Consider the following 22,199-nt stretch of genomic DNA (forward strand, 5'->3'; position numbering starts at 1 on the left):
CAGTGCATATGCACAATTACTTATTGTAGCACTGTTTGTGATAAGAAAAAAGTAGAAAAAACAAACAAACCAGAAACAAATGTCCACCAACAGGGAACTGGCAAATTGAATTATTCTAATCTATATAATAGAATATTATGCAGTGATATAAAAGATCCAGGAAGCTCTCTAATTACCAATGAAGATCTCTAAGATGTGTGATTAGTTAAAAAAAACAAACAAGGTCCAGGCACAGTGGGTCACGCCTATAATCCCAGCACTTTGGGAGGCCGAGGTGGACAGATCACTTGAGGTCAGGAGTTTGAGACCAGCCTGGCCAACATGGTGAAACCCCATCTCTACTAAAAACACAAAAATTAGCCGGGCATGGTGGCGGGCGCCTGTAATTCCAGCTACTCGGGATGCTGAAGCAGGATAATCGCTTGAACCCGGGAGGCAGAGGTTGCAGTGAGCTGAGATTGCACCACTGCACTCCAGCCTGGCTGACAGAGCAAGACTCTGTCAAAAAAGCAAACAAACAAACAAAAACAAAACAAAACTAACCAAACAAGAAAACAAACAAGGTACAGTGAGGTGTGGGTAGATTATTACCTTTTATGTGAAAATGGGCATTAAGAATACATCACCACCTTTGGCAGGGCGCAGTGGCTCCCGCCTGTAATCCTGGCACTTTGGGAGACCGAGGCGGGTGGATCACTTGAGACTAGGAGTTGGAGACCAGCCTGGTCAACATAGCAAAACCCTGACTCTACTAAAAATACAAAAATTAGCCAAGCATCATGGTGCATGCCTGTAATTCCAACTACTCAGGAGGCGGAGGCAGAGAATCACTTAAACCCGGGAGGCGGAGGTTGCAGTGAGCTGAGATAGCACCATTGTACTACAGCCTAGGCGACAGAGCGAGACCCTGTCTCAAAGAAGAAAAGAAAGAAAGAAAGAAAGAAAAAATCATTATTTTGGTACCTGCAGAAAGAAACTGTGAAAGAATACATGAGATACTAATAAAAAGTGGTGACTAATGAACTAAAAGTCAAGTAAAAATGGATGTTTTGAATAAGTCAACAGGACACTGCCCTCCTCGCTTCTTCCCTTGCCTGAGCCCGTTCCCTTGCCCTCTCTCCACGGGTTGATTCTAGGGTACATTCCCTGTGGAATCCTTGACTACTGGCTTCCCCGCACCTTGCTTCCTCTGCTGCCCTAGGGGAACTGAAACAAGGGTTCACATAGCTGTGTCTGAGTGAGTCTTCTCTCTGGGATTCAGTTTTCCCACCTGTGAAATGGGGATGATAATACCTCATAGATAACCTATGTCAAGTGCTCAGCCCTGAGAAGGTGCCCGGCCTATAGTAGATGCTCATAGCATTTGTGCTGCTGGATGTGGGAAAGCCCATTCTACCAAGAGAGAGTCTATCAAGCACAAGTAGCTGGATAATCCATGGTAGTGATAGCGGTAGTGATAGCTCCTTTTGCTTCCCACTCAGCACTGTGGCCGATTCCTCCCCCTCGGTGTCTCCATTCCTTCAGTTGCAGAGAGTTGGACCAAATGAGCTCTCTCTCCCTACATGATTTTAAACCTCCAGTGACCAGGGAGGATACCTTCTCATTCCGTATATGGGTTGGCGAAGGCCAGACGGGGTGGCGACTTGCTCAAGGTCACATGGCGTGCCAGAGGCAGAGCCAGGATTGGCACTGAGGGCCCCTGACTCCCTGCCAGGCCCTTGACCTGCATGCCTCTCTCTGCCCCCACGCATTTGTGTCAAAGGAGCCATGTGGTGACACAGGGGAAGCTCTGTCCCTCCCCTGGGACTCTACTTATCTTCCCAGGTTCCGATTGTTACTACGGAGGGGCTGCTGCCCACCCAGCCAGGTGACTTCTGGCCTCTCTGCAGGTCTGCTCCTGCCAGGAAGCATAGGCGGACACAAATGCATTACTGGTGTTCTGTGAAGCGGGCACCCCAGGGGACGGGGTGGAGCCTGGGAACAGCCTAGGACTTCCAAGTGCCCACAAGTTGGGGCTCTTGTGTCCACTGGTACAAGCTGTCCCACAACAGTCTCTGACTTCCAGCCGGTCACCTGCAGCTCCCACCTCTCTACCAGCCTCCTGCTCACTGAGCTCCTGACCTTGAGAGAGTTAATTTCCCTCCCTGGGCCAGAGAGAGGGGCCTTGAGCTCTGATAGCCTTCCAGACACTCACTGGTTCCAGCTGCACTTCCTACCCACGAGTTTCACGAGTGCCTCAGGATCCTGAACCACAGATCCCGTCTCTTGTTTAATTAGTGTGAGTGAAACTGGTTTCTGATATTTGAACTTTGACCTGCCGTAAAGAATTTGAGCGCGTTTCCCACAGGGAAATGTATGTCTTAGGTGGGGGCATCGGCAGCCCTCTGCCTGTCCATTATGCTCGTTCTTGGGAGATGTGGGACTGTTTGTTACTATTCCATCTGATGTACAGAGGGGGCAGAGAGAGACCCCTCAAATGTGCAGGCGTGCGTGTAGAGATTCCAGACTGACTATTCTAATCCTGTTTTGACTGATTTAATCTGGTTTTAGTACAGCTTGACCTAAAAGGCTTGAGCCAGTTCACACTGGTCTCAGCTAGTTTTAACTGGTGGGCTCCATTTGAACATATTTGAGTCTACTTGACTATTCTGAATTCATCTGTGTCTGTTTTGATTTGGGTTAGCTTAATAATGGCAGACACTTATTTTGTACTTGTGATATGTCAGTATTGTCAATTCCAAGTGCCTTACATATATGGATTCATATCACCTTCACAACCACCTTGCAGGTAGGGACTGCTATTAGCGCCCTCATTTTACACATGGAGAAACTGAGGCACGGAGCGTTTAAGAAGCTTACCCCCATTTCCCCGGTTGCTGAGTGGTGGAGCCAGGTCTGGAACCTACTTTACCTGGCTACTGAGTGATAAACCTCCTTGAACCTGGCTCTTAACCCCAATCAATACCACTCACTGTCGTGCGTGAAGCACTTCAAGATGATCTGCTATTGCCTGAGCCAGTGTGGTCTGCTTTTGCCAGCATGAGCTGCTTGTGCTGGCTTCACCTGCACACAGCCTTGGTTTTGGTGATTCCAGTCCACAGATGGAGCTCAGGCCTCATGGATCCTCCTTGAACTGGAAGCCCACTGTATTTCTTTCCCAGGGCTGCTATGATGAACTGCTACAAACTTGGCTGCTTAACACAACAGAAGTTAATTTTCTCAATTCTGGAGGCCAGAAGATGCAGTTCCTGCTATTGTGGAGTTTGCAATCTAATGGAAAGAGAGGCCGGGCGTGGCGGCTCATGCCTGTAATCCTGGCAGTTTGGGAGGCTGAGGCAGGTGGATTGCTTCAGCTCAGGGGTTTGAGATCAGCCTGGGCAACATGATGTAACCCTGTCTCTACCAAAATTCAAAAAATTACCTGGGCATGGTGGCATGTGCCTGTGGCCGCAGCTACTCTGGAGGCTGAGGTGGGAGGATCAGGGTGTCGGCCAGGCCGTTTTCCCTCTGGCGTATCCAGAGGATCAGGGAGAATCTGTTCCTCTAGCTTCTGGTGGCTCCAGGTGTTCCTTGAATTGTGGCCACAGAGCTCTGATCTCAGCCTCTGGGGCCACATTGCCTCTTCCTCTTCTGTCTGTGTCCTCTGGGGTCTCTCATAAGGACATTGTCAACAGATTTAGGGTCCATCCAGATAACCCAGGACGATCTCCTTATCTCAAAATCCTTAACTTAATTATATCCGAAAGGACTCTTTTTCCAAATAAGGTCACATTCAGAAGTTCTGGGGATTAGAACATGGATATATCCTTTTTGAGGCCTCCATTCAACTCATTACAACCAAAAGGCCACACCACAGTATTTGACCCCAAGAACCCAGCTCTTAAAAGTGATTCTTCCTGTTGGATTCGTATTCACCCAGCTATTGGGGTTTTAGCACTGTCTGCTTGGGGATCAAAAAAGGAAGAGTGTCAAATGTGCTCGGAGCCATGGAAGAGCCTCTTGCACTTTTCAAGACCTATATATTAATATTCCTGGCTGGAAGGATCAAGATTTGCTGGAAATGTCAAGTGAGATGTAAAAATGTTTCTGTAAACAGGCACTCAAGGATAGCGTTAGTTTTCTAAGATGTTTGCAGGTGATAACACCAAGCTCTTCTCCTGGGAGAGCATTCTTTAACGAATGTGCAGCTGAAGTGAAGGAGGGCAGATAATTAAGAGATGAGGGGAAGCTGTTAACCCCCAAATATCACAAGGAAACAGCACTCAGGGGCCCTTTGTGCTCAACTGGCTCCAAACACCAATGATACAGAAATATGACAGAAAAGGGGAAGCTGTGTTTCTGTTTTCTGCATTTCTCCACTTCCATCTATGGTGAATGACCACAGACACTACCAGGTGTGAGTCAACTTAGCCTTTGGACAGTTGCGGCCATTACAGAGGCAGTGCGTTGGGGCCTTCAGGGCTTGGGCACCAGGACACTGCTCTGCTCCCAACAGCTGTGTGACCCTGGACAAGCCAAAGAGTCTTTCTGCATCTTGACTTGCTCATCTGTGAAATGGAGATGATAGGGCTACCGGTGAGTCTATTTGGTAGCATGCTCTCTACCGTACACGGCACGTACCCGGCCTCCATTAATCCACTTTTACCCGCAATCATCTGGTATCTCTAGAGCAGCCAGAGTGGGCCTTTGCACATGTAAATCGGATGATTTCACCCTCATGTGTATGTCCCCTCAGTGTTCAGAAGACAGTTCAAGCCCCTTCATCCAGCCTGTCCTGCATGATGTGGCCCCAGCCTTCTCCCAGCCCCTTCCTGCTCCTCTGCGCGCCTCGCTCGCTGCACTCCAGCTGCTCAGGGCTCTCTCCTGCTTTCCAAGCAGACCAACTTGTTCCAGGCCTCAGGGATTCTGCTCATGCTGATCCAGCTTCCTAGGATACCTTCCCTGGGCCCTGGGAATGGCTGCCTTCTTCTCATCCCTCAGGTGTCAGCTCAAACGTCATCTCCTCTCTGAGACTGCCTTGACCACCACATTACACCAGGTTCTTACACTACGTGCATATCTTCAGAACATTTCACATTTTGGAATGACTTCTTGATCTGTGGGCCGGGGGGGTGGTTTGTTTATGTATTTGTCTATCTTCCCATTATTGTTATTATTATTTGAGATGGAGTCTCACTTTGTCACCCAGGCTGGAGTGCAGTGGCACAATCTCAGCTCACTGCCACCTCTGCCTCCTGGGCTCAAGCAGTCCTCCCATCTCAGCCTCCTGAGTAGCTGGGGCCACAGGCGCACGCCACCATGCCCAGATAATTTTTTGAATTTTTGGTAGAGACAGGGTTACATCATGTTGCCCAGGCTGATCTCAAACCTCTGAGCTGAAGCAATCCACCTGCCTCAGCCTCCCAAACTGCTGGGATTACAAGCATGAGCCGCCACGCACGGCCTCTCTTTCCATTAGATTGCAAACTCTACAATAGCAGGAACTGCATCTGTTTGGTTCAACAAAGTACACTCGGCACCTAGCACAGAACCTGGCACATCGTAAATGCTTAATAAATATTTGTTGAATGAATGAGAAAATCAAACAGTAAAGCATGCCATTGCGTGGTACAACACACTTCCACATGGCCTGGAATTTTATCTGCTGCAAGCTCCAGCGTGCTATGACAGCACCACACTCTGACTGTCATGCAGCCCTCGATGCGGGACTTTCTACAAAACAGTCCAGCAGCCCTGGGAAGCCCCAACATATCACAACATGGCCCAATAGGCTACAGTATTAGGCCTGGACTGGACCTCAGACACAGTCCCAGGGAGCACTGACCTGAGCTCTGGACATGTCCCACTGACCACAAGGAGCCACAAGGAGCCCCAGCCTTGGCTGGGGTGCTGTTTGGGCTCCAAGCATCTGAACTCCTAGGCCTCAAGTATCGGGTCCTCAGGTAGGGACCTGGGGTGAGCAGACAACAGGTCTTTGTCTTCCCAGAAGGCCCTGCTCAGCTCGAAGAGGATAATGGCTGATTCTGAGCACTGGGAGCAGTTGTGAAGGTTGTGGGGTGTGGGGAGCTCTGGGACTCCAGGGAAAGGAGAGGCCTGGACCTCTGCTCTGCTGTATGTCCTTAGGCATGTCACTGTCCCTTTCTTGCTTCACCTCCCTCTGTAAAAGTAAGAGAGCACAAAAGGGCCTCCAGGGGACATCTGGATACAGGCTGGTACCAACGCCCAGAGAGGGGCTGCGCTGCAGGGGTCCAGAGTAAGGGAGAACAGAAGCACCACAGGGACCCAGGCTACCTGCCTGTTGAAAAGCCAGAAGGGCTCAGAGGGGGAAGTCTTGCCGGTGTCTCCTTGCCTGTTGCTCTGTCCCAGGCCCTTGGATAAGGCCCCACTTTGCTCAAGAATAAGTCAATGAGTCGGCCAGGTGTGGTGGCTCACACCTGTAATCCCAGCACTTTGGGAGGCAGAGGCAGGTGGATCACAAGGTCAGGAGATCAAGACCATCCTGGCTAACACGGTGAAACCCCGTCTCTACTAAAAAATATAAAAAATTAGCCGGGCGTGGTGGTGGGTGCCTATAGTCTCACCTACTCAGGAGGCTGAGGCAGGAGAATGGCTTGAACCCGGGAGGCAGAGCTTGCAGTGAGCTGAAATCAGGCCACTGCACTCCAGCCTGGGCAACAGAGCAAGACTCCGTCAAAAAAAAAAAAAAAAAAAAAAGAATAAGTCAATGAGTCACTAGGAGGCAAAGGGTCAAAGGGTCATGGAAAAGGAAAGTGGGGGTGTCCATCAACCCTGGCCCTGCCCTTTTCCTCCTCGGCCAAGGAACCCAGTGAGTCACAAAATTCCACTCGGGCGGGCTCTGTGCCAAGCTGAGTGATGGTGGGAGGCTCTGGCTCTGCTCCCATCCCCTGCTCTGAGTCCCTGCCTCTTATGCACAGACAGACAGGCAGACAAGGGCAGGCAGATGGCCACAACCCCCACACAGATACACAGACACCTGACAGGCAGGGAGGCACAGGCAGGACACACACACACAGACATACAAGCCAACAAGTGCACAAATGCAGGCAAACAACACACACTGGCAGACAGACAGATCCATGATGGACAAAGAGACAACATCCAGACAGATACACACACACAGATGCACAGGTATGTAGCAGATGGACAGGTAAATGGATAGACAAGCAGACAGTCAATCAGACAAGGACAGGCAGATAGCCAAAATATCCAGACTCACAGATACACAGGCACATAGCAGATAGACAGGTAAACACACTTCGGGAGGCCAAGGCAGGCGGATCGCTTGAGCTCAGGAGTTGGAGACCAGCCTGGGCAACATGGTGAAACCCCATCTCTACTACAAATACAAAAAAACTTGAGGCAGGCATGGCAGCGTGGACCTGTAGTCACAGCTACTCAGGAAGCTGACGGGGGAGGATTGCTTGAGTCCAGGAGGTCAAGGCGCAACTCAGATAGACACATGCATACATGCACATAGAGATAGCACAGCCAGATGCACAAGGGTGGCCTACGGGGTGTGATTTTGGGCAAAAGATAGGCCAGATGTCTCTGAACCAGCCCCCAGCCCCAGAACCATGAAAAAGTAGGCACCACAAAAGTAGGAACCCTGGGCATGAGCTCTTTCGAAAGAAAGCAGCCTTCATCTCTTACCCTGAGGATATGACATTTACCAATACCGAGAGGCCCGTCTTGCAGTAAGATGAATGGAGGTTAGATAAGAAAAGGGACTTCCCAACCAGGAGCACGTTAAGACCTGTAGTGGGTGACTAAGGGTGACTAGGGGTAAAAGAGTGGGCTGGTGGCAAGCAGGGAGCCTGTGTTCTGGCTGCATGACCTCAGGCAAGTGAGTTCTTCTGAGCCTCAGTCTCCCACGTAGGCTTTGTCCTCCCAGGTCCCTGCAGCGAGCAGATGGGCAGCTCCTGGGTGTGCTAGTGCCAGTGATGGGGCCCCCGGACATTATCCCTCCCCTACTCCCACCAGGGCAGGACCCCCTTGGTGACTCACCACGCAGTGGTCCATGGCAGGGGTAACCCAGTCACAGGTGCCAGTGATCCTCGGCTCTCTCCCTTCCCCCAGGGGCTGGCCAGCTGAGGATGCCCCTTGGTTTGGGGGAGGTTTGCAGGGAGGTCAGTGGGAGGGCAAAGGGAGTCCCTGATGCCTCCCCAGGGGCCAGTATGTGAGGCTCAGGCCTGGGCTTGGGAGGGTTTGTCCAGGTGCTGGTAGAGACCTCTGGCCTGGGCCTAAGCTGTTGAAGAGAGGGCGTTGCTCAATAGGGAAGTAAAAGGTGACGGCAGACCTGGCGGGACAGAAGCCCCATTGTTTGGGTCCCAGGCCAGCCTGGGCAAAGAAAGGTTTATGCCTGGGGCAGGAAGGAGGGCCTCTGCAGGGGGTGCCAGCTGGTAGGGCTCTCGCCTTTGGGCCCTTGGAGGGGTACAGGTGCCAAGCAGGATGCCCTTGGGTTTGCTAGAGAGGGCAGTGCTCGGTGAGGGACCCAAGAAGGCAAGGGAGGGCAGACTCAACAAGGGGTCAAAGTGTGCAGAGGCCTCCCCCACACCCTGCCACCTCCCAGGGATGAGCCACCAGGGCACCGGAGTATCATACTCCTGGAATTCCAATCACTCCTAGGAGCTGGGGCGGCTAGGGAGGCGGCACCCAAGCCCAGGGGGCACAGAGGGCTGTGCATGGCTGTTTTTATAACTAAGGGGTCAGGGGAGGCTTAGAGAATTTTGCCTCACATGCTCTCCCCATCATTTCCCAAACTTGTGTGCATAACCCAGAGCTCGGCTGCCCATATCTCCCCTTCTCCACCAGAGCCCCTCAGCTCCACAGGCATGCCCACTGGGAAGTCCTTCTCAGTGTGAGACCACAATCCTTCCTGCTTGCGGTTCCCCTAAGGGAACAGTTTCCACCACCAGAGACCCAGCCAGGACAATCGTGTGCTTGTCGTTTCTCCACTCTGCAAGCCCTTGAGTTGTGGGGTAGTTACTCCAGGTACAAGCCAGGCGCCCCTCCCTTCCACCCCCGCTGGGGCGGTGCAGAGGGCGGGCGGTACAAAAAGCGCCCCGCCCCGTGCTCCTCTCTTGACTTTGAGCGTCCGGCGGTCGCAGAGCCAGGAGGCGGAGGCGCGCGGGGCAGCCTGGGCCCCAGCCCACTCCCTTACCAGGTAGGGACGCTCCCCTGATCGGAGGGTGGAAGGTGTAGAACGAGAAGAAACAGGAAGAGGGGGCAGGTAGAGGAACTAAGACAGATGGCAGACAGAGGGGCAGTGGAGGGGGATGGAGGGACACAGGAACAGAAGAGAGGGGGACCCAAAAGACGGGGGAGACAGGAAAGCACAAAGTCAATGACCCAGGTCAGGGATGGAGGCTGCTGGAGGGCGGAGGGGCCCAGGACAGGAGAGAAGACCTTGGGTCCACAGGATGAGTGCTGGGTGGGAGCACCAAGAATGCCACCACCCTCATTTCCTTATCCTTGAAGGTCTCTGCCTTGGTCAGGGAGGGGCTCCGTTTCTGCCCAGTCCCCATCCCCCTATAGCCAGGACCCACACACTGGGGCTCCTCTGCCCGTGTCCTTCCTGGGGACTCAGGAATCGGGATCTCCCTCCCTGCTGGGCCCTCTTGAACTCACAGCTCCAGGAAGCTGGGAGACCCATCCCTGGTGTGCCAGGAAGTCTCTGCTGCCCGCCATCTCTGCCCCCCAGGGCCCAGGAGCCACCATGTGGCGATGTCCACTGGGGCTACTGCTGTTGCTGTCGCTGGCTGGCCACGTGGCTCTGGGTGCCAAGCAGGGTCGTGTGCGCCGGGAGCTAGCACCGGGTCTGCACCTGCGGGGCATCCGGGACGCGGGAGGCCGGTACTGCCAGGAGCAGGACCTGTGCTGCCGCGGCCGTGCCGACGACTGTGCCCTGCCCTACCTGGGCGCCATCTGTTACTGTGACCTCTTCTGCAACCGCACGGTCTCCGACTGCTGCCCTGACTTCTGGGACTTCTGCCTCGGCGTGCCACCCCCTTTTCCCCCGATCCAAGGTGGGCACTAAGATGGCCAGGAGGGCGGGTCACTTTGTCCACCCTAGATTCAGCAAGGCTCAGGAGCAAAGCTGATGGATGCACTGAAATTTCCAGGGGAGGCTCTATAGAATCTGGGGCTCTTCCCTGCCCCTCTGGGAACTTTACTCTCTCCAGCAAGACTGGAAGAAGCTCCTTGGTTAAAATTCTAATTTGGCCCAGGGAAAGGGCAGCCTCTCACATTTTCTCCCAATCCTGTCTCTATTCCAGACACAGACGGTGCTGGCCGCACCTGCTGACTCACTCTTGGGCTGATAAGGCACATATGGGTTGGTGAGGGTCATCTTAGCCATTTTTCTGCCCTTGCTGAGGATTCTACGATCTTCTGTCCCGAGATGGCTGCTCATACTTGGGAGATGGGTCACATCTGTTCCTGCTTTCAGCCTCATCATCATCCTTTTCCATGCACTTGCCCCTGTCCAATAGGAGAATCACTTGCGTTCCCTCCCACAGTTCCATGGGGCTTGGGCCGGCAGACTGCACACCTGAGCTGTCATCTCAGAGTGCTGTGTTATCTTAGGGCAGTCACTTAGCTTCTCTGGGCTTTGGCTTCCCCATGCTCCTCCCACTCCGCATCTCCAAGCCCTAACTTATTTAAAGGGAAAAGGATCCCAGGAATGTTATGGCTGGCATCCAAGTAAAGTAAGAGGAATCCAGGTTAGAATCATTGAAGAACCTCCCAAATAGCAGTTCGTGTGTGACCCTGCAGGAGATGTCTTCAGTTATAGTTTAATTTCAGTGAGAACTGGTGTGAGTGTGTGTGTGTTGTCTTCAGTTGTAATTTGGCTTTAATTTCAGTGAGAACTGGTGTGAGTGTGTGTGTGTTGTCTTCAGTTATAGTTTGGCTTTAATTTCAGTGAGAGCTGGTGTGTGTGTGTGTGTGTGTGTTGTCTTCAGTTATAGTTTGGCTTTAATTTCAGTGAGAGCTGGTGTGTGTGTGTGTGTGTGTGTGTGTGTTATCTTCAGTTATAGTTTGGCTTTAATTTCAGTGAAAGCTGGTGTGTGTGTGTGTGTGTGTGTGTGTTATCTTCAGTTATAGTTTGGCTTTAATTTCAGTGAGAGCTGGTGTGTGTGTGTGTGTGTGTGTGTGTGTGTGTGTGTCTTCTTCAGTTATAGTCTGGCTTTAATTTCAGTGAGAGCTGGTGTGTGTGTGTGTGTGTGTGTGTTGTCTTCAGTTATAGTCTGGCTTTAATTTCAGTGAGAGCTGGTGTGTGTGTATGTGTGTGTGTGTGTGTGTTGTCTTCAGTTATAGTCTGGCTTTAATTTCAGAGAGAGCTGGTGTGTGTGTGTGTGTGTGTGTTGTCTTCAGTTATAGTCTGGCTTTAATTTCAGTGAGAGCTGGTGTGTGTGTGTGTGTGTGTTGTCTTCAGTTATAGTTTGGCTTTAATTTCAGTGAAAGCTGGTGTGTGTGTGTGTGTGTGTGTTGTCTTCAGTTATAGTCTGGCTTTAATTTCAGAGAGAGCTGGTGTGTGTGTGTGTGTGTGTGTGTGTGTGTGTTGTCTTCAGTTATAGTTTGGCTTTAATTTCAGTGAGAGCTGGTGTGTGTGTGTGTGTGTGTGTGTGTTGTCTTCAGTTATAGTTTGGCTTTAATTTCAGTGAGAGCTGGTGTGTGTGTGTGTGTGTGTGTGTGTTATCTTCAGTTATAGTTTGGCTTTAATTTCAGTGAGAGCTGGTGTGTGTGTGTGTGTGTGTGTGTTATCTTCAGTTATAGTTTGGCTTTAATTTCAGTGAGAGCTGGTGTGTGTGTGTGTGTGTGTGTGTGTGTGTGTGTTGTCTTCAGTTATAGTTTGGCTTTAATTTCAGTGAGAGCTGGTGTGTGTGTGTGTGTGTGTGTGTGTTGTCTTCAGTTATAGTTTGGCTTTAATTTCAGTGAGAGCTGGTGTGTGTGTGTGTGTGTGTGTGTGTGTGTGTGTTGTCTTCAGTTATAGTCTGGCTTTAATTTCAGTGAGAGCTGGTGTGTGTGTGTGTGTGTGTGTGTGTGTGTGTTTGTCTTCAGTTATAGTCTGGCTTTAATTTCAGTGAGAGCTGGTGTGTGTGTATGTGTGTGTGTGTGTGTGTGTGTGTTGTCTTCAGTTATAGTCTGGCTTTAATTTCAGTGAGAGCTGGTGTGTGTGTGTGTGTGTGTGTTGTCTTCAGTTATAGTCTGGCTTTAATTTCAGAGAGAGCTGGTGTGTGTGTGTGTGTGTGTGTGTGTTGTCTTCAGTTATAGTTTGGCTTTAATTTCAGAGAGAGCTGGTGTGTGTGTGTGTGTGTGTGTGTGTGTGTTGTCTTCAGTTATAGTCTGGCTTTAATTTCAGTGAGAGCTGGTGTGTGTGTGTGTGTGTGTGTGTGTTGTCTTCAGTTATAGTTTGGCTTTAATTTCAGTGAAAGCTGGTGTGTGTGTGTGTGTGTGTTGTCTTCAGTTATAGTCTGGCTTTAATTTCAGAGAGAGCTGGTGTGTGTGTGTGTGTGTGTGTGTGTGTGTGTGTGTTTGTCTTCAGTTATAGTCTGGCTTTAATTTCAGTGAGAGCTGGTGTGTGTGTGTGTGTGTGTGTGTGTGTGTTGTCTTCAGTTATAGTTTGGCTTTAATTTCAGTGAGAGCTGGTGTGTGTGTGTGTGTGTGTGTGTGTGTTGTCTTCAGTTATAGTCTGGCTTTAATTTCAGTGAGAGCTGGTGTGTGTGTGTGTGTGTGAGAGAGAGAGAGATATGAGCTTGGAAAGGTTCAAGGTACCTGACCTCTGAGGACCTGGCCAATCAGCCCATCCTCTCTGGCTCTGGTTCCACTTCTCTTCTCTTTCCTTCCAACAGGATGTATGCATGGAGGTCGTATCTATCCAGTCTTGGGAACCTACTGGGACAACTGTAACCGTTGGTGAGTGTTTGGAGCCTAGAGAGGTCTTGCTTTGTGAGCCTGTGTCTGACAGACTTGGTTCAAATCCTATCCCTGTCCCCCTTCTGCAAGGGAGAAGTCTTTTCCCGTCTCTGAACCTCAGTTTCCTCATCTGCAACAGAGGAATTTTAACACTGACCAAGTCAACTTATCTCACATCATTCCAACAACATTCCTCAAGCATGGCCAGCCATGGGTGCCTGGCCCAGGGGTCACCCTTGAACTGAAAGTCCTTCCCCACCCCTCCTGGTTTGGGCTGGGCCACTCCTCCCAGCTATTCCTGCTGTCACCAGAGTCACAGGGAGAAGGGGGCGCCAGGAAGGAAAGCTCCGACTGCAGCATCCGCTGCCCTGAGCGGATGAGTGTCAGGGATGGCTGAGCGGGCGGCCAGCCAGCCTCTAGCAGGGCCTTCCCTGAAATGTGGCCCCTCTTTCCTTCCCCACCCCTCCCCACCATTCCCAGCAGGAGGAGGAAGGGATCACGGGTACCCCCCTATTCAGTCTGAGATGGGAAGTGGAGAAGGGCCGGGTAGGAAACCCTGAACACCTTAATAGAAATAATGGGGAGCCTGCGACTTGGAGGAGGAGGCCCTGCACCCACTCCACCCCCACTCCCTCTTTGCCTGGGACTACAAGGCCCCAGAGAGAAGGAAACTTTTTGGAATGCATTGCGCATAAGCTATTTCCATTGCCTTACTAGGGTGAGGGGTGCCCGGGTCACAGCGAGGGAGGGACGTTTCAGAACATGTCTGGGTGTGCAGCGTGACTGTGTGTGCACTGTGTGTGTGTGTGCACTGTGTGTGTGTGTGCACTGTGTATGTGTGTGTGCACTGTGTGTGTGCACTGTGTGTGTGTGTGCACTGTGTGTGTGTGTGCACTGTGTATGTGTGTGTGTGCACTGTGTGTGTGCACTGTGTGTGTGTGTGCACTGTGTGTGTGCACAGTGTGTGTGTGTGCACCGTGTGTGTGTGCACTGTGTGTGTGCACTGTGTGTGTGTGCACTGTGTGTGTGTGCACTGTGTGTGTGCACTGTGTGTGTGTGCACTGTGTGTGTGTGTGTGCGCACTGTGTGTGTGCACTGTGTGTGTGTGCACTGTGTGTGTGTGCACTGTGTGTGTGCACTGTGTGTGTGTGTGTTCAAAAGGATAAAACATGCCTGCCCGTCCGCAGGTTCTGATAGGATGGCTCTGGACATTGAAGGGTTAATGCTCTCACTGCTGTCCCTGGCCCCTTAGGCCCCCTTTGGAATGCTGGGACCTGATACCACTGGCCCTGCCTGGACCTGTGTGGGCAGCCCTGGGGGCAAAGGAGGAGATGGCAGGAAAGGACAGAACACCCTGCTGCCCTTGAAGGCTCTGGGGGCGAGGGTTGGGGAGCGTCCAGGGTGTCGGAGCCCTCAGAGGATGCTTCCAGAGTCTAGTCGGGGGCTGCTGCCTAGGTGTGCAGAGGAGGAACAGCCTGGTGTGCAGAGGGGGAAAGGAAGGATGAGGAGAGCCTCCCCAGCCCCGCAGACTCCTCTGGCCCTCCCCAGAAATGCCCCCGCCGCTCCTGGGGCTGGAAAGCCCAGCCATACTGGGTCTTGGCTCCCCTTGAGGCTCCTTAAAAGGCAACATTGGAGGTGGGAGCCTCAGGCAGCTTGGAAGGAGGCAGTTCAGCTTCTTGTAATAACAGAGTTATGAGCTTGTAAAAGCATTATAGAATTCATAGAATGCAACCCTTCAGTCGGCACCTATTATTAAAGACCTACTGCGTGACAGGCACTATGCTGAGCTCAGGAGATGGAGCAGGAATGCAACAGACACAGTCCTTGACCCACTTCTAGTTAAGGTGAGGGGCGTGGAAAGACAGCAAATGAATGTATCCTGACAAGCTGCCCTGTGTTGTAGGGAAAAGAGAGGATAATGGGGGTCCCAGTTTAGAGCAGGGAGTGGGTGGGAAAGCCACTCTGAGGAAGGGACATTTTATGCTGAGACCAGGGAGAAGGATAGAAGAGGCCTGGCCTAGGGGGAAGGAGCGGCTTGTGGGAAGGCCGGGAGGTGACTGAGCTCATTTTAGCTGGAGCTGGGGTAGGGGAGAGACACCCCAAGGAGGTACAGGTCACGTTCCATGGGTCACATCAGCTGTGCTGAGGATTCTGCATTTTGTTCGGAGTCACAGGAAGCCACGTAGAGAGTACACGGTCTGATTTACGTTCTTCAAAGATCTGTCTGGCTTTGGGGTGTGTAGAGAGGGGATGGCCTGGAATCCTAAAGGGGTAGGGGGACTTGGTGAATAAGGCAGTGCCGTGGTCCAGGTGAGAGGTGATGAGGGATGGGAGTAGGGTGGCCACAGTGGAGGGGTGAGAGGTAGGTGGATTTCTATGTGCCATCTCCAAGGCCTGCTGATAGGGGACATGTGGGCGGACACCACAGACCACACGGAGCTCTGATGTGAACAATTGGGTGCCATTTTCAGAGTTGAAGATGTTAGGGAAGAGCAGGCCTGTGGGAGGCAGACGGGCTATTTTGAGGTCGAGATGCATTTTGTACATCCAGAGATGTCAGAAGGTCAGTGGGATATGAGTCTGAAGCTCCAGAGAAGTGGGGTCTGGGGTTCCTGTAATGAGAACGGTGATAGTAGATATTAATTCTGAGCACTTCACGATGGGCCAGGCCCAGTGCTAAATGCTTTACAAGCCTGTCATTGAATCCCTGGAAAGTGGTACCACTGTATTATCCTTATTTTATGGGCAAAGGCATTGAGAGAGACAGAGCTTGAATGATCCTCCTAGGATGATACAGCTAGTGGGCTAGGACTGGAACCCAGAATTTGAATTCCAGAACCCATGCTCTTAGTCAATTCAGCATATGGCCTCAGTCATTGACTCAGTTAACAAATATTCATTGAGTGCTTACTATGTGCTAGGTTTTGCTTTCCCAGGCACTGAAAATACCAAATAATACCTGCCCTTAAGGAATTTACAGCCTGTGAGGAAACAGGTATAAGCAATATAAACAGGCCGGGCCTGTGGCTCACACCTGTAATCTCAGCACTTTGGAAGGCCAAGGCGGGTGGATCACTTGAGGCCAGGAATTTGAGACCAACCTGGGCAACACAGCAAAACCCCATCTCTACAAAAATTGCAAAAATTAGCTGGGTGTGGTGGTGCGCACCAGTAGTTTCAGCTATTTAGGAGGCTGAGGTGGGAGGGCCGCTTGAGCCTGGGATGCAGAGACTGCAGTGAGCCGAGATCACACCACTGCATTCCAGCCTGGGCAACAGAGCAAGACCCTGTCTCAAAAAAAAAAAAAAAAAAAAAAAAAGGTGGAGGGGAGGGTGGGGAGCAGGCAGATCGCTGTGAACCATCAGGGGCCAGCCTAGTTGGAGCCTTGGAACCAGAACTAGGAGGAGGAGGGGGTCAGGGGACAGGAGGACAGATCGTGCAGGGCCTTGTCATCACCAAACTTTGGCTCTTACTCTGTGCTGTGAAGCCAGTGGAGGGTTTTGGGCAGAAGAACGACATGACATGACTTAGGTTTAGCAGGGTCACTCTGGCAGCTGTGTTAAAAATACCCTGGGAAGGGGGGCAAGGGACAGATGCAGGGAGCACCCACAGTGAGGAGGCCACAGCAGGAATCCAGGTGAGAGGTGATCGGACTTGTGGGGCGGGTGCAGGAGAACATGAGAGTGGTTCGGATTCTGGACATGTTTTTAAGGTAGACCCACAGGATACGCGGATGAACTGGATCGGCATGTGAGAGGAAGTCAGCGGAGACTGCCAGGTTTGGGGCCCAAACTCCAGGAAGGATGGAGTTGCCATTTTCTGAGAACTGTAGGGGGAATAGGTGTGGCAGATCAGGAATTCGGTTCAGGGTATGTTTCGGTTCAGGGTAGTGATGTTGAATGGCCACGAGATCCTTGACTCTGGAGTTCAGGCAGAGATCTGGGCCACAGATACAAACTTGAGAATCATGAACTAGACGTTGACATTTAAAGCCACCAGGCTGGATGGGATCACCTAGAGATTCTCCCATAGTCACTGCTACAGACTCCCTGGCCCATGTTAACCTCCGAGGCCATATTCCTTCAGAGGGTCCCCAGTCCCCCACTTACCCTTTCCTTCTCTCCTTTTCTCACCAGCACCTGCCAGGAGAACAGGCAGTGGCAGTGTGACCAAGAACCATGCCTGGTGGATCCAGACATGATCAAAGCCATCAACCAGGGCAACTATGGGTAAGACGCCCTAGAAGCACCGTCAGTGGGCACGCATGCACACACATGCATGTATACACACATGCTTTGCTGTGGGGCACATCCAGCAGGCCACTCCTACACCCAGATTTGATTGTGTGTGCACTCAGCCACTGTGCGTCTCTCCCACCTACATGCACCTACCCCAGGACCCCGAGCCTTGGCAGATCTTCCTTCCATCCCCTCTCCTTTAGCTGGCAGGCTGGGAACCACAGCGCCTTCTGGGGCATGACCCTGGATGAGGGCATTCGCTACCGCCTGGGAACCATCCGCCCATCTTCCTTGGTCATGAACATGCATGAAATTTATGTAAGTTCATCCTTTCCCACAATCCTGCCATCTCCCCATGGCTCAGAACCTCAGGGATGCTGGCCCTGTGCCCTGCTCCTCCAAGGGCCTGGACTATCCCCTACTACAAGGCTGTGTGTCCCTGGACAAGTTACTCCCCTTCTCTGGGCCTCTGTTTCCTGCTTCCACAGGATGTGCTGCACTGGAAGAACTGATGTTCAGATTGAGTTTTGTGGTCCTGGCATCAGCTCCCCGCTGATCTCTCCAGCCTGGGAAAAATGCTGTTGGTCTCAGTACAGCTGGGTCAGGGCCCAGGGGGACAGGGGGTCACCTTGGTATTTTGGGAAGGGAAGGACAGACACTCCTCCAGCTCTGGCCAGAGGGCAGCAGTTCTCGGAAATAAATGCCGATTTAGCCGAACCCCAAGGGAGGAGAGGGCTTCTCCCTTCCCACCAGTGGGACCCTCTGGGAGAGGAATGGGAACCAGGTCCAAAGTGAAAGGGTGACAAAGGGGAGCTTCAGCAGACCTGGACTGAGACACGTGCTGGAGCATTTGTCCATCAGTGGCAGGCAGTGGGGAGGCAGGGGCTGGCAGGAGTGGCCCTCCCTGCCGAGACTTCGTCCTGGGGTGACCAGACCCTGGCCCTGCCCTTATTCCCCTGGGCCTCTGGCTATTTTCTGCCTCCTGCTGTTTGTGTTGGCAGCCTGCCTGGTCACGGGACCCTACTGCCTCTTCCCTGCCCTTCCCTTTGGGGCCTGAAGCTAAGGCCCGAAGAAAGCTGAGGCCGATCAGAAGGTGCAGAGGAAAGAGGCAGGGGTTGAGAATGGAAAGCTGAGGGGCCTGGCCTGGCCACTTCCCTGTGCCTGGCCTCAGCTGCCTCATCTGGGAAGCAGGACTAGTCAACTCCACCTGATACCTGGGAGGCACTAAATGGTGCTTGGTTCTTCAACACAAGTCAAAGTTGGAGGCAGCTGGAATCCTGCAGCAGCAGGAGGGCTCAAGATTAAACTGCAGAAGGCCCTGGACTTGGTGGCCCTCCAGTGCCAATGGGCACCTGAAGGGCAGGCCAGGGCAGAGCAGGAGGCAGACAGGGCAACCTTTATCTTGCAGACAGTGCTGAACCCAGGGGAGGTGCTTCCCACAGCCTTTGAGGCCTCTGAGAAGTGGCCCAACCTGATTCATGAGCCTCTTGACCAGGGCAACTGTGCAGGCTCCTGGGCCTTCTCCACAGCAGGTAAGCCAAGGGCAAGGGCTGGCGCCTGGGAGAGGAAGGCCAAATCCTGAGACTCCTGACAGCCCCTCTGCCTCACCCTACCAGCTGTGGCATCCGATCGTGTCTCAATCCATTCTCTGGGACACATGACGCCTGTCCTGTCACCCCAGAACCTGCTGTCTTGTGACACCCACCAGCAGCAGGGCTGCCGCGGTGGGCGTCTCGATGGTGCCTGGTGGTTCCTGCGTCGCCGAGGGTATGCAGCAACAGGGGATGTGGGCAGAGAAGAGGGCGAGGGGCTCCGTGGGCATGTCCTGGGCCATGATGCACTGAGTCTTTCTGCCTTTGCTCCCTCTTGCTGCCCCTGCAGGGTGGTGTCTGACCACTGCTACCCCTTCTCGGGCCGCGAGCGAGACGAGGCTGGCCCCGCGCCGCCCTGTATGATGCACAGCCGAGCCATGGGTCGGGGCAAGCGCCAGGCCACTGCCCGCTGCCCCAACAGCCATGTTAATAACAATGACATCTACCAGGTCACTCCTGTCTACCGTCTCGGCTCCAATGTAAGTCAGCACTTGGGTGAGGGCACCAAGGCAGGAGGGTTGTGAAAGCCTGTAGTCTCACCCCTGACAGATGCTGTCTGTCCATCCCCTGCCCTCCAGGACAAGGAGATCATGAAGGAGCTGATGGAGAATGGCCCTGTCCAAGGTAAACACCCCTCATCCAGCACCCTGGTTCCAGAAGCTTGTGCCTGCTTGAGACTGGGCACAATGGCACAGAAGGGACCTCCCCTCCCACAGGCAGCGCCTGGAGGGAGCACTTAGAGCTTTGGTACGGAGGGACCCTGGTGCCTGGGCACACCTCAATAGACTCAGGCACCAGTGCCTGTGCCAATGAGCTGAGCGGACCCAACCTTGACATCTGCCCACAGCCCTCATGGAGGTGCATGAAGACTTCTTCCTATACAAGGGAGGCATCTACAGCCACACGCCAGTGAGCCTTGGGAGGCCAGAGAGATACCGCCGACATGGGACCCACTCAGTCAAGATCACAGGGTGAGGGGCGTGTGGGCAGAGACGGCTGGGGACAGCAGGGTTTGTGCTAGGGGCTCTGGAGCCTGCCTTGGGTTCTTACAACCTCTCTAAAGAGCCAGACTACTCATCATTTCAATAGGGGGAAAACTGAGACTCAGAAAGAGAAAGGACTTGCCCTGGGTCGAACTGGAGGTTGGGAGCCTCTGAAGGCTTTTTGGGAACTGTTCCTTCCTGACATTGGGATAAAATAACCCCAATGAAATATGAAGAGAGCCTCAAGAGTTTCTCAACCTCTCCCCACCTCAACACCTGTCCCAGCTCTGCCTGACCCACCGAGTGACCTGTGAGGTCGCTCCCCTGGCCTCGGTTTCCCTATCCAATTTAGGGAATATAGATGTCAGGGTCACTGACTTCAATGAACTCAGTGAAATGTGCTTTACGGTGGGAGTTGGGGGTCTCTAAGATACTCATATATTCTCAGAGTGTCTTCCTTCTGGCCCTTGGCACCTACACCTCCCTGGATCCCCAAGTGAGGGAGGGCAGGTGGATATGTGGTTCCACAGAACTGGCCCCCAGGAGGTGGGTCTCTGGAGGACCCAGGTTCCCTCCTCTTCTGCTCACCTCGCCTCCACTTGTACCCTTGGTGCCCCACCCCCTCCCATGCTGGGCCTGGGTGCACCGACCTACAGATGTGAGAGTGAGGGAGATGCAGAGAGGTACAGAGACCTGCCTGAGCCCTAAGGGTGTACCCAACCCTCCAAAGGCAACTGGGGGCTGGATGGGGCAGGTTTCCGGGATTGGAGCTCCTGAGAGCAGGTAGACCCAGCGCCCTTCCCCTTCCGCTGCTCTGCCCACAGATGGGGAGAGGAGACGTTGCCAGATGGAAGGACGCTCAAATACTGGGTGAGGCCGCTGACCCTTTCCCCGCCCCCTCTTCCCCTCGCCCCACTCCCATTCCCCTTCTCACCACCCCTCCTTATTCCCAGACTGCGGCCAACTCCTGGGGCCCAGCCTGGGGCGAGAGAGGCCACTTCCGCATCGTGCGCGGCGTCAATGAGTGCGACATCGAGAGCTTCGTGCTGGGCGTCTGGGGCCGCGTGGGCATGGAGGACATGGGTCATCACTGAGGCTGTGGGCACCACGCGGGGTCTGGCCTGGGATCCAGGCTGAGGGCCGGCGGAAGAGGCCCCTATGGGGCGGTGACCCCAGCCTCCCCCAACAGAGCCGGGGCGCAGGCCGGCGCCAGGGCGCTAATCCCGGCGCGGGTTCCGCTGACGCAGCGCCCCGCCTGGGAGCCGCGGGCAGGCCAGGCTGGCGGAGCCCCCAGACCTCCCAGTGGGGACGGGGAAGGGCCTGGCCTGGGAAGAGCACAGCCGCAGATCCCAGGCCCCTGGCCCCCCACTCAAGACTACCAAAGCCAGGACACCTCAAGTCTCCAAGTCTCCAGCCCCACTACCTACCCTACCCCACTCCTGTATTCTTTTGTTTTTTAGACAGGGTTTTGCTTCCTTGCCCAGGCTGGAGTGCAGTGGCCCATCAGGGCTTACTGTAACCCCCTACTCCTGGGCTCAAGTGACCCTCCCACCTCAGCCTCCTGAGTAGCTGGGACTACAGGTGCACCACCACACCTGGCTAATTTTTGTATTTTTCATAAAGAGAGGGATCTCACTATGTTGCCCAGGCTGGTCTTGAACTCCTGGGCTCAAGCGATCCACCTGCCTCCGCCTCCCAAAGTGCTGGGATTGCAGGCATGAGCCACCGCACCCAGCCCTGTATTCTTATTCTTCAGATATTTATTTTTCTTTTCACTGTTTTGAAATAAAACCAAAGTATTGATAACTACAGTGTCATGGAACCTCTGGGAGTGGAAAGTCAAGCCAAAGTTGGGGTGGCAGTGGTTAGACAGCAGAAAGGACTGCCTGAGGCGTTGCTGGTTGACAGGGGTGGGGGGACTGGAAATCCTAACTGCCATTCAGCCCTAATTGTCGATGCCCTGGGCACTGACCCACTTGGGGGAGGGGCATGGATGGCATGGCCTTTGGCCCTAGAGAGAAACCTGAACCGTGGGAACCACCTTTCAGACGCTGAGTCAGCTGCTGCCTGAAGGGGGAGCCCTGCCCTCCTATCAGCTGAACCCGTGCCAGTGCCCAGCAGGCAAGGGGGGCACAGCCCACAGAAGCTGGAGCCTCTGTCTCTGTAGATCAGTCTCTCCAAGCCACCCAGACAAGGGGGGCCTCTCCTCCCCCTGCTCTTGGGCCAAGCTGAGCCTGCTTCTCATCCTACCTCCCCAGGTTCCCAGTGCCAGCACAATAAGCCAGGCCTCAGCCTGGCTCCAAGGCCATCAGAACCCACCCGCCCAACCTCGTCATCAGCTCCTTGCTGCCTCTCAAATGCCCGGTACACATGCAGACTGCCAGGCATTTGCTCATGCTGCTCCCCGGGCCAGATGCCCTTCCATGCCACCCACCCCTTGTCCCGCTCCA

The 22,199-nt window shown here is 53.3% G+C and overlaps 2 protein-coding genes across 3 annotated transcripts in view; one reads left to right on the top strand and one right to left on the bottom strand.

The window, feature by feature from the left end:
• Positions 1 to 22,199, bottom strand: part of FABP3 (fatty acid binding protein 3) — a 263,378-nt gene that overhangs the window by 171,517 nt on the left and 69,662 nt on the right. The window lies entirely within an intron of this gene.
• On the top strand, positions 9,092 to 21,555 carry TINAGL1 (tubulointerstitial nephritis antigen like 1). 2 transcript variants are annotated; one of them, XM_050795573.1, is made up of 12 exons: positions 9,092 to 9,184; positions 9,722 to 10,046; positions 12,873 to 12,936; positions 17,073 to 17,165; positions 17,378 to 17,492; positions 18,583 to 18,706; positions 18,791 to 18,941; positions 19,056 to 19,245; positions 19,345 to 19,390; positions 19,614 to 19,737; positions 20,574 to 20,619; positions 20,703 to 21,555. In XM_050795573.1, the coding sequence occupies exons 2-12, from the start codon at positions 9,737 to 9,739 to the stop codon at positions 20,841 to 20,843; spliced, it is 1,404 nt and encodes a 467-aa protein (XP_050651530.1). In that variant the 5' UTR covers positions 9,092 to 9,184; positions 9,722 to 9,736; the 3' UTR covers positions 20,844 to 21,555. The 2 variants fall into 2 exon arrangements, with proteins under 2 accessions (XP_050651530.1, XP_050651539.1); XM_050795582.1 differs by lacking the exon at positions 9,722 to 10,046 and having other exon boundaries at positions 9,099 to 9,184.

This window comes from Macaca thibetana, chromosome 1, assembly GCF_024542745.1.
Source record: "Macaca thibetana thibetana isolate TM-01 chromosome 1, ASM2454274v1, whole genome shotgun sequence".
In the NCBI taxonomy this organism is placed as follows: Eukaryota; Metazoa; Chordata; class Mammalia; order Primates; family Cercopithecidae; genus Macaca; species Macaca thibetana.